General features: G+C 36.4%; 1 protein-coding gene across 4 annotated transcripts in view; it reads left to right on the forward strand.

Annotated features, from left to right (window-relative positions):
- The window catches only part of npnta (nephronectin a), a 176,175-nt gene that overhangs the window by 108,111 nt on the left and 53,111 nt on the right, over positions 1 to 14,953 (forward strand). For all 4 annotated transcript variants that reach the window (XM_039759199.1, XM_039759200.1, XM_039759201.1 and 1 more), the window contains 2 exons: positions 13,132 to 13,251; positions 13,871 to 13,990. In XM_039759199.1, the coding sequence (XP_039615133.1) occupies positions 13,132 to 13,251; positions 13,871 to 13,990 (240 nt within the window). The remainder of the gene's footprint in view (positions 1 to 13,131; positions 13,252 to 13,870; positions 13,991 to 14,953) is intronic.

Here is a 14,953-nt window from a genome sequence, read left to right on the forward strand (position 1 = left end):
CAGTATATTTTGTGATCACAGAATCTTGCATTAAATAAATAAAGTACTGATGTATTTCAGTGCTGGACTAATTTCCCTTGGATAAATTAACATTACTGGAATTACCTTTTCCAAACCTAATGTGGTCATTATAGTGCTTCATGTCTGCTTGTGGTACATTTCCTTGGACCTTGAACTGTTACTGCAAAACAGACTCTACGCTAACATTCTGCATTGCCATACATCAATGACTGACAATCAAGAAGAAAATTGGAAGCTGTTCCACATAAACTATATGGGTTTTTTTCAGTAGAGAAGATTTTTAAAAAATTGATTTCTTTCCAAAATTAACTTAAAAGCACCCAGAGATGTCAAGGAAATAAGCCTGAAAAACCAATAGAAAATACAATTTTCCCAGTAAAACCAAGTAGAACCAATATATATTTTTAATATACTGAATAATCTGCAGAACTCCTGGCAATAATTACTGGAGATTTCCAGGGAAATTCTTATTTGATAAAATGATGGATTAATCCTTTAAAATGTTTCTAAAGGGCTATACAATGCTCTTTAAAGAAATGCCTTTCATGTAATAGCACAAATACACTTTGAGCAGAATGTTAAATGTGCGCTAAAACAGGACAGTCTTTAATATACTAAATAATTAAAAATTCTAGCGCTAAGTGTGACTGTTAACTTTATGGGACCACCTGCTGTATCTCAGGTCTCCATTAGAAGACTAAAATGTCAATGTGCTGTCAGAAAACAAAAAGTGAGATGTGTGTCTCTTTCATTTTTATGGAGGCAAGCTTGGACCAGTGCACTTACTTTATGAAAGTGTCAAATAATAAGAAATCACAAATGACTGAAAACTAAAGAGTTTTTAAAGCAAGCGATAATCCTTTAGCTATTTCATGTTTCATTCAACACAAAGGCTGGATAAGCAATTCAATATAAATGATAGTTCCTTGGTTGAAAAAATATTTAACATTGAAACTGAAGCGAGCATTCATTCCTGTCTGACTGACAAAGAAGTGATCAGAAAGTTCCAGCCTGACACTGTTTTGAGTATCAAATGCAACTCATTCAGGTAAATTTCGCAAAAGGCTTGCCCTTTGATCTGTAGTCATGTTTGGATACCTCAGAGTTGCTTAATGTATTTCATAGTATTAAAAAATTTGGATATGCCATCCAATAAACCCAAAGAACCCCTAATTGTTAGGTGTGATCAGTTCAAGAGTTTCTGCCAAAAGGCTCCATCACTGTAGGTTCTCATTCACTGTATTCATTTGAATTAGTGCACAGTTTTTATTTATTTATTTTTTTATATTCTTAAAGTAATAGCAAAAAGGGTACCAGAACTTTGTTCTGGGCAATTCCCAGAAACTTCGAACAAGCTTTTTTCCCCAAATGAGATGAATTTTTTTTTTCTGAACAAATTTTTATTTTAAAAAAGACAAAAACATAATAACCTGAACAGTGCTACCCACTCATTAAAAAAAAAAAAAAAAAAGAAATGCTTGCCCTGTGAATATTCTAAACACCACACAGACTGCAGGTGCCTAAACAGTCCGGGAGAAAATGAGATGAATATATTAAAAACACAACAGTAGTTTGGTTTCATTCTAATTCAGTTTATGATTTCTGGGTTAAATTTTCTAAAAATAAATAAATAAAATATATATATATATATATATATATATATATATATATATATATATATATATATATATATATAATCAAAAAGCCGTCTCTTACTCAAATTAGGCCTTTGGCTATTGTGACTAACTAAAATTTATAATCACGCAGTGTGTATAAATATGCAGTAATACAGATGCAGTTTATTTTCAGTTATAGATTTATGGCATCTTCTTGTTAATATGAATTTAATTAGATAATCAAACTTAGGCTTCATAAAAAAACTTTCACTAGTGGGCATCTTTCAAATAGTACCTACCACTAATGTGCTCTGATCACTGTACATTACATTTTAAGTCCTAGTTTATTTGATATTTCCATGAAACATCTAAATATTTACTCGGTTTACAAATATTTCTAATAGTATGAATTTAAATAAAACTGATATTTTAAAAAATCAGTTGAAAATTCCTATAAACCCTTATTGTGATGTTATTCCTCCAACTCTTCTAAAACACACATATATCTTCACCAATGATGGTGTAAGCTAAAATATGCAGTTTTATAATAAAGCTAATCTTTCTTTCACTCAGATCTGTTGATGCTGAAATGTAGTCATGAATTTTTTTACTTTAGCACTGCAAAATGATGAAAGTGTGTGCCATTTCAAGAATAAAGATATGATTTTACTGAAAGCATTAAGCACCCCCATTATTTTTTCATTTTCCTTTCTCATCAGGGCATCTGTGAATACTTTTGGGCCTGTGCAGATTTTGAACTTCTGCTTTACAATAAATGAAAATATTGTCTCTAACGATATTTTTAAACAGTAGCTGGATACCAGTTTGCTTATTTATACCACCACATAGTTTCAGGACATTGCCCATCAGATTAATATACATGGCAGATTTCCCCAACTTGAGTGTTTATTGTAAATTCATTGCAACCACTGCTTGAGTACATTGCCTGTTTCAGAATTGGCTGATCTAACATGGCTCTTCCCATCCATATGAACTGCAGTAGTCCTTCATTGTGCTTCTTAATAACTGCATTTTCTTGTATTATTTAGCATCTATGAACATCCCAGCACTTTCTACAGAATTTCTGCAGACATCTCCAACAACACTGAATATTGTTTGCTTAATTATACTCTGTATTCTTCGTTCCTTTCTTTCTCTACTACTTTTTCAATATTGCTTCTCATTTTTGCTAAGCTGCATGGGCAGCATCTTGCTGAAGAGATGCTATTTAGATAAAAGCAACTGAATCTTTATTTGTGCTATTAATACATTTGCTTTACAGGTTAAGAAGACTGGAACTGAATGTGAACTTGTACACTTTTATTTTACTTTCTTTTGTTTGTGGTCTTATAAAATGAATTAATGGTTTAATTTATTTAATTTATACAAAAATCCTTAATATGCAAGAAGTTCAATCAAAGTGCTAAATTGTTACAGTATATTTGAAATATTTACTTTCTGTTTCTTGTTGGCATCATAATTTCTGCCAGTTGACCAGTTAAGTTGAGCTGTTATTTGTCAAGAGTGAGATTAAAATTCCACCTTGTGTGTGTGTGTTTTTTTAACTGATGCTTAAGAAATGTCGACCTCTAGTAATCCTCTTTAACAAAGCTGCCATGCCGGTGGTCTTGTTTTCATTGTGAATCAGATGGAAAAAACCAAAGTAAGGGGCTTGGCATTTTTTGGGTCCATTCAGCCTTAGTGAAAGAACTCTATAATAATGTCAAATGGCATCCTGCTAAAGGCCAAAGCTGGGTTTGCAATTTTGTTTTTCCTGCCTTTTGTCTGCATTTCCTCATTGCCAATCACTTGCACTTTATATATTATAAAAGGAGAAAAGGAGCCGCCACACAAAGAAGTCCTTACACATTTGCAACATTTTATAATTAATGGCATAAAACCATTTTGAGTAAATAAAAAAGACAAAAAAAGCCATTTTTATAATTTGGCAATCCAACTTAAGCTATTGATATTTGGAGTTGTCTTAAGAGTGACTGGCAACTAAGGTTGTGGGAAATGTGGGTGAGCAACTACTTGGGCATTTTTTTCCCACAAATGTTCTTTCCTTTATTTCTGCACCTGAATTAGGTGGACGTTTATATCTGTGCCTGTCTTCCATTCCTTGTGTGTGGTGTTTGTGTGTGTTGGAGGAGTTAGAGCACATGTGTTTTAGTTTGAAATGGGAAACCTTTAAAGGGGGTAGTATGCAGCTATGACTCCATTTTTTTCCTTCCAAACCTATTTACGTACAGGGTTGGAAATGCTCAAGCTTATCTTGTGACGGGTGCAAGGTAGGAACCATCTCTGAATAATTCCCAGCTCCGAGCACACTCATCTGTTGGGTACTTGATCTAAATTAGGGTCACAGAGGCCAGAGCTTACTCCTGTAGAGCTGCACAGAAGACAGCAACCAAAAAAAGATGAGGCACTGGTTGTTTGCAGGCAGACCGTTTAGACTCATCAATCAACATAATCTTTGGAATGAGCCAACAACAGAAACAAAACTCATATTTACAGGATCTGAGTCAAGGACTGTGGAGCTGGGAAGCAACAGATGCTTTGGTATGCTGCTTCACCCAATTCTGGTTAATGGCATTGAACAGTCAGTTAAGAAAATTTCTTCACTAGCCAAGTACTGTTAGTTTTTAGTCTTGTAACAGAACTTCTCTAGTTCTGTGGAGTTAAGTGTAGTGTAGTAGTGAAGATGAAGAAACTGTAAATGGGAGATTTATATATATACTGTATGTAAAACAGATACCAATGAAAAAGCAAATGAAGGGGTAGTTAACCCCTCGATTTACCTTGATACACCTGATTTAGTGGCATCTACTAAATGATTTTTTTTATTTTGCACAATTCCCAGAATTTACCCTCTACTCTTTGCTCTTTCTAGCTCTAATCATGTTGTGGTGTTTATGTGATTGTTGTAACATATACTTGTCTATGCTTTATTTCTTTTTGGGCTATTATAGCTTATTTATGTTTAAAATACTGAGCTTACCTAATTTTACATTGCATTTTTTTTTATTTTTTTTTTTTACATCAAGTCAAGTTATTTACTTAGCTTCAACATTTTAGCTCCGCTTTGTCCATTACTGTAGATAGTATTAGTTTTCTTTGTTCTTTTAGTACAATTATATTTAATTATTCCATATTAGCTGGCCAGGTCATGGGCTGTTGACCAAGCATTATTTCAAAGTGTTACTGCAGTCAACAATAGTTACATTGTCATTCTTGACATGCCAATTCCAAGGTGTTTGTCATTTATACTAATGAAATTAGTTGCATTTGTCATTTCAACACATGGAGTGAACATCTATACCTATAATTTAACAATTTAAATATGAAGTAGAAAAATAGTTAGGAAAGGCTGATAGAGAAAGTAGTAATTCCATTGCATCACACTGACTAGTACACAAAGAGAAGTAGCTGGTGGTATGAGTGAAGATCTCAGACTTGGGTCATGGGAGGCCAGTATGTCCTCCTGATAACTGTTAATGATATTTTTTATGTATTAGATAACTAGCAAAATACCCGCGCTTCGCAGCGGCGAAGTACTGCCTTAAAATTTTAATTAAGAAGAAAATTAAACCTTTTTAAGCTGAGGGAAAATATACCAATAATTATTTGTTAAGGATCTCTTTGTATAGCACATTGTCAGTTCGGTCGTCCGGTTCTAATATGACCAAGCTGTGTGCTGAGCTTACTCTTGAGCATGCAACGTACAGTTGGCCATGTGAACAGTAATCTTGTTTCAAATCTCACAGCTTGGATTGCTGCTGTCATAATCGGTTTGAGTTTCATGGTTTGTTTCAATTACGACAGTATTTGTAGGACTTGCGTTGAAGATACATTCGGCATCTGTCAAGCGTTGTAAGTATACAACCGGTTTCATTGATAACTTCACATCCAGCTTTTGAGAGTTTAAACATTCATAAACATCAAAGTGTCCACTACTGAAATCATCACCTGTCAATCTAAGATGTTTAAGAGGCATTGGCGGTTGTAGAAAGGTGTAAAATATTTGGCCAATTTGGTACACTTGAAAGCGACAACCGAACAATTCAGCGGCAGCCATCAACTCACATGCAGATGCATAGGTGAAGGGCTTAAGCATTTCACTCTTATAGTGCTGCTGTGTAGTATAATTATATCCTGTACCGTCATCAGTCCACACCTTGAACCTGTCCCAGTCATTCAATACATAAGACACAATGTTCCTCCGGATATCAAGAGTGAGCCTAATATGGCCGTGCAATATGTAACAAAGAGAATGGAAAAGGCAGGTGCCATCTCTGGGCATGAAAACCACTCGGTAAGTGATAGTTCTTTGATCGATGGTGATCACCTCGATAGACATATTAATGGGGATACGGTTGGAATGATAAAGAAAATGGGTACCTGAACAAAAAATAAGTCTAAAATATCTAAACAATAACTATAATCGTAATAAATTAACAATATAACAGCAGAGAAGCCGTGGATTAAATAAAAAAGGCTTTAGTTATCAGCAGGGAGACGTGAATCCCGTGGCGAAGCAAGGAAGGGAATGTAGAGACCGGAGCGACGGACGGCCTTATATAGGCAGGCAGCCAACGACGTGGGAGGTGTTGGGATGGGGGATCCAACGCTGCCTCACACTGTGACCGAGCTACAAGCTATGGACGTATATATGTACGTAAGTAGGATTGAGGTAGCGTTGGGAACCCGCGTACCAAATTTCTTGAAGATGGGCCCATAAGTAACAAAGACGTTGAAAAGTTCAAAATGGCGGCCGTCAGTGGCATCATACCACCGAAATAAGTACGTACATTGGTTTCAGTTAGCGCAGGGAAGCCGCCTACCAAATTTCGTGAAGATGGGGTCAGCCTTCTACCTACATGGGAAGTTGGAAAATTAGTGATGTTGGAAAGTTGAATATGGCGGCCAACAGTGGCGTCATACCATCGAAATAAGTATGTACATCGGTTTCGGTTAGCGCAGGGAAGCCACCTACCAAATTTCGTGAAGATGGGGCCATAAATAAGAAAGTTCAACATGGCGAACGTTGTCGACCGCTTAACTTTTGTAAGTAAGCTGTAAGGAATAAGCCTGCCAAATTTCAGCCTTCTACCTACACTGGAAGTTGCAGAATTAGTGATGATTGAGTGAGTCTGTTGCCTTGGTTATGTGGATTTAGTATAGGATTCCCAGCAGTAGTGCTAAAGTTTGTAATGCACCATCTGTTGTAGGAAAATTGCAGTGATTTTTATTACTGCATGTGTTACAAAACACGTTCATATAGATAATGCACCACAACGTTAATGCTGAATCTGCCCAATGGAATGTAACTGCCAGACGGACAGAAATCAAATTCTACTATTTACATATTATAGAATATACCTTTTTTGGTTTAGTGTTAAATATAATGTGTCTTAATTTTTTGCTCTTATTCCTGCTTATCTTTCTTTATTCCATGCACTGCATCTTCATCACTTGTTATCTACTCAATGGCTATTGGCTACACTTGCCTCTGCCTGTCTGTTTCTTTCAGTTGAATCACTTTATTTAGTTTTACAGTGTTGTACTTGATTGGTCTCCATTTTTTAGCCTGAATCAGATTGCTTCTCTCAGATTTTAATGTATCCAAGCCATTTCGTCTTGATTCAAGAACTGTGATCAAGTATTGTCTGTCTATTCTGTTACTATTTTCATTACATATGGTTTTCATTGATTTTTTATTGTTTTCAAAACACATTAATTTTGTGTTTCTTTATGTATACAGTTCAGGAACTTCTGTCCTGCTTCTTCTTGTGCTCTTTGTTCATTTACTTAGTAAACGGATCTCTGTCTTTGTTTTCTTGCTTTTTTTTTTTTTTATGTTTTGGGTGAGCATGGAAAAGTAAAAGCATCTTGCAAGCTTATTACACAAAGGAATTGCGCATGAGAATCTAAAAGCAATTGAAAGTGGAGACCAGGGGCCTCATGCATAATGCCGTGCATAGAATTCACACATACGGGCATACGGACAAAAGCGGAAATGTGTGTATGCACAAAAAAATCCAGATGCATGAATCTATGCGTACGCCAACTTCCACGTTCTTCCGCTACATAAATCCCGGTCAGCATGAAAAGTAATGTACGTGCACGTGCCTGCCGTCACTCCCCAACTCCTACCAGAATTATGCCTTTTTGAATATGCAAATCAATATAAATAGCCCTTAAGCGCAGCATTCTGTAAAAAAAAAAATCACAAAAGCAAGGGGGAAAAAGTATACCACCAAGTGGAGGCAAGGAAAAACATACTATTTATTGGTTTAAACAGTGATATAAACAACAAAACGAAGTTGATCGAGTGATAGAGTGTCAGAGAAACTCGAAAGCTCAAGTTCACAAAGTCGCACAATGCCTAAAATAAAAAAGAAGTTGTCAGATATCAAAGTCACCGTGAAAAGGCGAGTCGTAGAACACCATCTGAGTGTCATATGGAAGCTTATTAGGGTACAGAGAAAAGACAAAAAATAGGCACAAACTGGCAAAAAAAAGTTTGAAATGTCAACTTTAATCTTGAAATTTCCACTTTAATCACATAGTTTATTTTGTCATTAAAGTAGAACATCATAAACTTCATCTTAAAATGTTCAATTTACTAGTTTCTCAAATCCCATCGTAGTTAAAGTAGCACGTTTAAATGCTTTGTTTTGTATTTGTTTTTTTTCTATGTGCTCTATGTGTGTGTGAATTACTACATGCTGCTTTAACGAGCTTTCTGTTCCTCCGACAGGACACAGAATCCATTACATTCGTGATATTACAGTTCTTTGAATAAATTAAATACTGAGATGTATACTTGATATAATTTTCATGATGATAAGAATTAAAGCATGTTGTTAAACTTGGGAACACGGCGCAGTGATAGTGACGAGGTAGCACCCCATCCAGAGATTGCTCCTGCCTCACACAAGATGTGTGCTGCGCTGTGCACGACCTTCGATGAAATAATTTATTGCAGCAGTACTGTCTTTCAAATGTGCTGATCTGCTATTTCTGTCCTTCCATTTCTTTTTCCAAGCATCCAATTGCCACACATTCAGCTCTTTAATAAATGTCAAGCCATCTGTAAGCTTAGAACGCAGATTCTTTAAAACTTTTAAGGAACATTGAAATATATTCATAGTACATGTTTAATTATTCTATCCATCCAGGTTCATCCCAGCCCCAGCAAGAATACAGCGCGAGGCAAGAACAATCCCTGAATGGGGCGCCAGCTTGTTGCTAGCGCTGTGATACCATGTCCTCACATGTTTAACTATTAACAATATGGACTATTTAAATGATGTTAACATTTTATCTGTATAATGTAAAAAAACATATTTTGCTGCATTTAATTTTAAAAATGATATCGTCATCATATGTAAATATATGCTTTATAAAGTGGCTCAGGTTGTACAATATTATAACTGTAGTGCAAGTTTACAGTGAGGTGATTGTACTTATAAGTAAAAACAGTTCTACAAGGAGCACTTGATGGACTGATTGAGTGGGCTTAGAGCTCTTGGGATGAAACTGTTTCTAAACCGCAAGGTCCCTAAAGGAAAGGCTTTGAAGCGTTTCACATATGGGAGAAGTTCAAATAGCGCATGGCTGAGGCAGAGTGTGCTTGGTGCTGTATACCGATAATTGGTACTCAAAATGGTAAATTTGGGAAGCAGCTGAAAACAAAACTGTGACCTCTTGATTGGAAGGCAGCAGTTCTTAACATTGCACCATTATTACTAAAACATGAAAACGTTTCTGTGTTAATGACGTTTTTACAAAGATTGTTGTTGACATGGAACACACATGAAATGTATGTATTCCAAATAATGATGTACTTTTGTACCCTATAAAGCTCCAGCACTTCACTCGAAGATAAACACAGATCACTGAGAAACTTCTTTGCGAACTGAACTGTGACAGTGGGTGGGGGGGATGGGATACCAGGCTGCTTGCTGCTTATTGACACATTTACAGGACAAAAGACACTGAAGGAGAGGTGAGAAAGGATTTAAGGTGGGCCGGATTTATGAGTTTTCTCATAGGCTGTGGTAATTCTAGTGTAAAGCATCTGTGGTATTTTTTGAATAGTTTGGCCATTCTGTATATTGTTACAGGTTAATTACAATTAGATGCCTTAAACTAATAAAAAATATGCGGTTAATTTCAGTGTATTTGATAAAGCCGTCAGGGATGTGCATCTTAAAAAGAAAGGGAAACCACACTGGAACAAAAGCACTGCTTTGACACTGGGTGCCACTACCACGTATGCACTGTTTATACATGATGCCCCAGGTCATATCAAGCAAAAAATGAGTAAGTGAAGTTAGTAGTAAAATGGTTTAAAGGTACAGAAGAAATCATAGCTTTTAATGAAGAATAAATGTTAAAACAAAATTATAAATAAAGACAGAAACGTGCCTACAGCAGTTGATGATGTTTAAAACGAAACAGAGACAAAAGCACAAGATACTGGAGTAATCACAGGAAGACTTTGAAGAAGCAGCACCAAGCAACTGCCGAGAGCCTGTGAAAATAATAAGGCTAAATGAGCATCAGGTGGGGTGGTAAAATAATTACAGTTGTCAAGCACCAGTAAACAAGAGACACAGCAGGAACAAATTCTGTGTGCAGAAGAAAGCCAGTGTCATAGATTATTTTGCATCCTGTACAATTTTGCCGGAGGATGATGCTACCTGTAGTAATTACCACGGTCTCTTTCATTCATAACTCTTCCATAAAACTTCTGTGTCTCCAGTTCTTCTTGACTTTCTTCAGTATGTCTGTTATATTTCTCTAGTTTGAAACCATTTTTAAAATCTGATAATCATTTGATTAGCTCTTCAGTGAACCCTATCCTTCACACCTATATAGCCATCCTCATTATAGCTATTGAATGGTATCTTTGTGTTCTGTAAGAAATCAAACTGATATTTTGTTAATCTACACATTCCATCACATTACTTGGTTTTCAAGTGTTACTAGTGCTAACTTTTTGAAGTGTTCAGGCCGCCCCCTTGTCATACAATGTACCTTCATATTTGTTTGAACTCCTTTTGACCTTTCAGTCCCTTTGGTCTTTTGAGTTTAGATGGATGTCATCTATTGCTAACATCTTATCTATTTTTTGTTTGCCGCCTCCCATTCAGTTTTCATCATTTCAAGCATGTTGTTCTTTTCCAGAACAAATAAATCTCTCTCTCGCACCTTTAATCATAGAATAGGATGGAGCGCAGGTGGGAAGCCAATTCCACAGGTTGAGATCAGGAGGCTGAAGGATGCAACTCCTGTTTATTCAGGGGATGGGAAGTATACTCGGCTATGTGCATCCATGAGGCAAAATGATTCCTCCCCCTCCCTAGATAAGAAAAAGGTCTCATTGAATATTTCTTGGTTTCCATTTAGGTTAAAAAATAAAAAATGAATTTCCAGAGATGTTTATATTTTAATTGATGTACTAATGTGTTATTCTGTATGTAAATCAAATTTAAGAATATTTAGGAATATCCCATAAAGGTTGACTTGTTAATTACACAGGGCAGCAGTAAATCCATGCTTGAAGAGCATTTTAATTAATGGTGTCATATGAGAACTATTTATGGTATATTTGTTTAATGACGTGATTCCAATCATTTTTCCAGCAACTAATCATGGCACCATTTTGTGTTAACTAAACAGCAGTAACACTTGTACAGTAAGCAAGATCTATTTCTATGGTGCATAATTATGTTAGCTAAAACCGGATAAGCACTCGGCCAAGAAAAGTGCAGCTCATCTTCTGTAGATGTTATATTTAGAAAGTATCAGCACTCTTGGCACATACACTAGCCAGAATTCAGTCATGTTCATTTCACTTTTCAGCATCATTTTCTTCCTTGAAAGTGTACAATAAACTTGGACTACTTTATGATAGAACACACAGCCATCTGCCTTGTGTATGTCAATATAATGTACAGTATTTAAATCATAAGTGCACCATGAGTGCTTTTTGAATTATATCAGGTCTTGTCACTCAGTCCAATGACTTTTAAATAAATGTTCACCCTCTCCGTGTACCACACCTTTTCTGTAAGTAAACAAGACCTTTGAGGATGTTTTAACCTGGTGGGCTTACAAGAAAGGTGTCAAGTTACCTGGCTCTTTGGTTACTGTTGAGGCAGGTCTGCGTGTCATCCACGATCAAAATGTTTGTTTTGGAATGGCATTCAGAGCACCAGATCCTTAAACATTTTCAGCCCACTGCCTTAGTATTTGAGGAATTTAATTTTGAGCACTGTTTGCAGATAACATTTAAATATACACATGCATCATATATTTCTGTGCGTGTGAATTGATGTAATTTATGTGTGCATGTTCTTGTATTTATGCATGTAAATTATTATAACCAGATTTCACAATTGCATTAATTTCAGTGTCCTTTCAAATGTGATTTGCCATTTTGTTTTCCAGATAGGTATAAAATTATTTCTGACCAGTGATCCAACCAGAGTTGGTTTCTACTTTGCATCCAGTGCTGGGATTGGTACGGGCACCCTTATGATCCTGTAAAGGAACACGAATGTTAAGAAAACATAAAGATAAATGAGCACATATCTTACAGGTTGTATGGTGGTGCAGTGGTTAGCACTACAGTCTCAGATCTCCTGGGGGCTGATACAGGCTGAGACACTGTGTGTGTGTGTGTGTATGTCTTCTAGAGTTCTTCTCACATCTGTGCGACTGTCTTCTGCTGCTCTGATTAACTCCTGCTTCCCAAAGTTGTGAATATTATGATGATTGACAGTTGGACTGGTGCCCTGTTCTGGGTTGGTTCCTGTTTTTGTTAGTGCTGCTTGGACAGGCTGCTACTCTCTGCTACCCCATCAATGAAAAAGCTGGCTGAGAAAATGGATGAATGGATTTTTTCTTTATAGCTATAATGCTTACAAATAATTAGCAGTTCTAAATTAGCAGAATAGGAACCTTATTCTGAACCTGGAATGAAAGAAAGCAATCAAGTGCCTCCAGCTCCACATTACTCCCTACAGTATAAAAGAGTTATTTATTAAGGTAGCGAACCTAATTTCTAGGCAGTAGCTATTGTGCACAGTCCTTTGGCGTAAGTTCTGATGAGTCCTGGAGCATTTCCATTATTTTATCAAGAATGTCTTTAAGAGAGAATCCTTACTGGAGGACTTAGGGGCTGAGTGCAATGACCTTTATGCTCAGACTGGTACCGAGATCTTTCAGTTCAGTAGCTTTGGTTGCAAAAAGGACTGTTTGTTTAAAACACTTGAAGTCAAAGGTGTCATAAACTTTGCATTGGCCATTTCACTGAAAGTTTGTGTATCAGGCATCCCTGACACTTGGAGGAAAAAAAAAAAAAATTGGGTGAGATGAGCTTTCAGTCATGACCTTTGACTTTGTCTTTCTCAAAGTGGCACGCGTGACCTTTTCTGCCTACTCATGTATCCCTTAGCCATGTCTTTTCTATCTTCAGATTTCAATGAGTGTGGACTGAAGCCGCGACCCTGTAAACACAGGTGTATGAACACCTATGGGAGCTACAAATGCTACTGCTTGAATGGCTACATGCTCATGCCTGATGGAACATGTGGAAGTGAGTAATTTGACTCGGTGACCCTCATTCAGCCAAAGGACATTACCAATAATAAGTTCAAGAAGGTTAAAATAAATGTTGCACGTGAAAGAAAGCTGTTTATTTTCTGATATGCAGTGGTTTCTGTTTAACTTTACATTTCAAAGATATGCTTTTACAAGTTGTACGGTTTAAATTTTTCTGGCTTTGCTTAAAAGTAAACGTATAGGTCAAACTGTAGCATAGCAGATAGAACAGCCACCTAACATCATAAGACACTTGGTGTGATTCAGAGCTTTGATGCCTTTTTTGTGCACTGTGAATATTCTTCTTGCATCTCTATGGGCTTAAGTTCTCTGTTACAGTCCAAAGACAGCATGTATGTAGTGTAAATGTTCACTTCACTTTACACTGGTTACTTTGACTTTGTGTGCGTTTTGCAGTGGACTGTTGTGTATGATTCCCTGCCTTATATTAGTTTCTACCAGGAACATTAAATAGTTGGGTTATTTTTGAAATCAAATAATGAAATTAGAAGAAAGATATTCCCACTACATAGTGAATTTCCAACAGGCATCCTTTTATTTAAAATTTTAATTCATACCCTTCAGCCACTACATGCTTATCTGTCTTCACTCAGATGCCCGCTCCTGTTCCATGGCAAACTGTCAGTATGGTTGTGATGTGGTGAAAGGAGAAGTGCGCTGTCGCTGTCCTTCGCCAGGACTGCAGCTGGGTCCCGATGGCAGGAGCTGTGTAGGTAAGTGCTGTAAAGAACTGGCACAATGTCGTGGGTAATAAGTTAATTTATTTGAAATGTGAACTCTTTCATTGTGGACTGCAACAAAATGTGCAATACAGGAACATGCTAGAACTTTATTAAGCATATTGCTGCAGCATCTAAGTGTATAGAATGGATTCTGAATGATAAACAGATATGAGTATGTAATTCCCCATAATTAAGGTATTTTTCCTTTATATTTGTAAATGTAAAAAAACATACAAGCACTATTCTAAAAAAATGACATGTAAATGGAGAAATAAATTAATCACAAATTACAAGAAGTATGTGATATTAGTGTTCTAATCAGAGCTTTTTAGTCCTTGACAAGTTGTACATCAAAGGCTAGCATAGCAGCAACCACTGGTGTTGAATACTCTTGTTTGATTCCAACTCTACGTTCTGTCAGTATGGTGGCTGCACTTCCTCTACATCTTTCTTTGGGTACTCCAGTTTCTAAGCGCTTGCAAATCAAAAGCACCATTTCTGGGGGGACCACCGATTATTTCATGAAATGTATTCACATTGCTCCAGTTTCTTCTCGTCAGTTAACTAAACCTACATCTCGTTGGTAGAAGGAACATGGGATACTCAGTGACAACTAAAATGAGCACAAGAAAAATCTGCAAACCCCCACACAGACAGAGAGTGGGAATCAAATTCAAGTTTTTCTTGTGAAGCCTACTTTGAATCTAAAGAACAAAACAGAATAAAAGATGTCTTAAAGGTGAAAACCCATAACACACTTGACAGCTGGACTACCAGAGTTTCTAGAGATGAGAGAACGATCCTTCAGACTAGGAGGAATTAAACAAAATACCTTCAATATGTACAGGTGTAGTAGGATTTTGGGGTTTATGTTGATGCATTTTCATCATCTATGCAATATGAAGAAGCGATTAAAAAGTTATTTTGTAAAAACTGTTGAATATAAATCAAGTT

The sequence above is a fragment of the Polypterus senegalus genome, chromosome 7 (genome assembly GCF_016835505.1).
Source record: "Polypterus senegalus isolate Bchr_013 chromosome 7, ASM1683550v1, whole genome shotgun sequence".
Taxonomy (NCBI): domain Eukaryota; kingdom Metazoa; phylum Chordata; class Cladistia; order Polypteriformes; family Polypteridae; genus Polypterus; species Polypterus senegalus.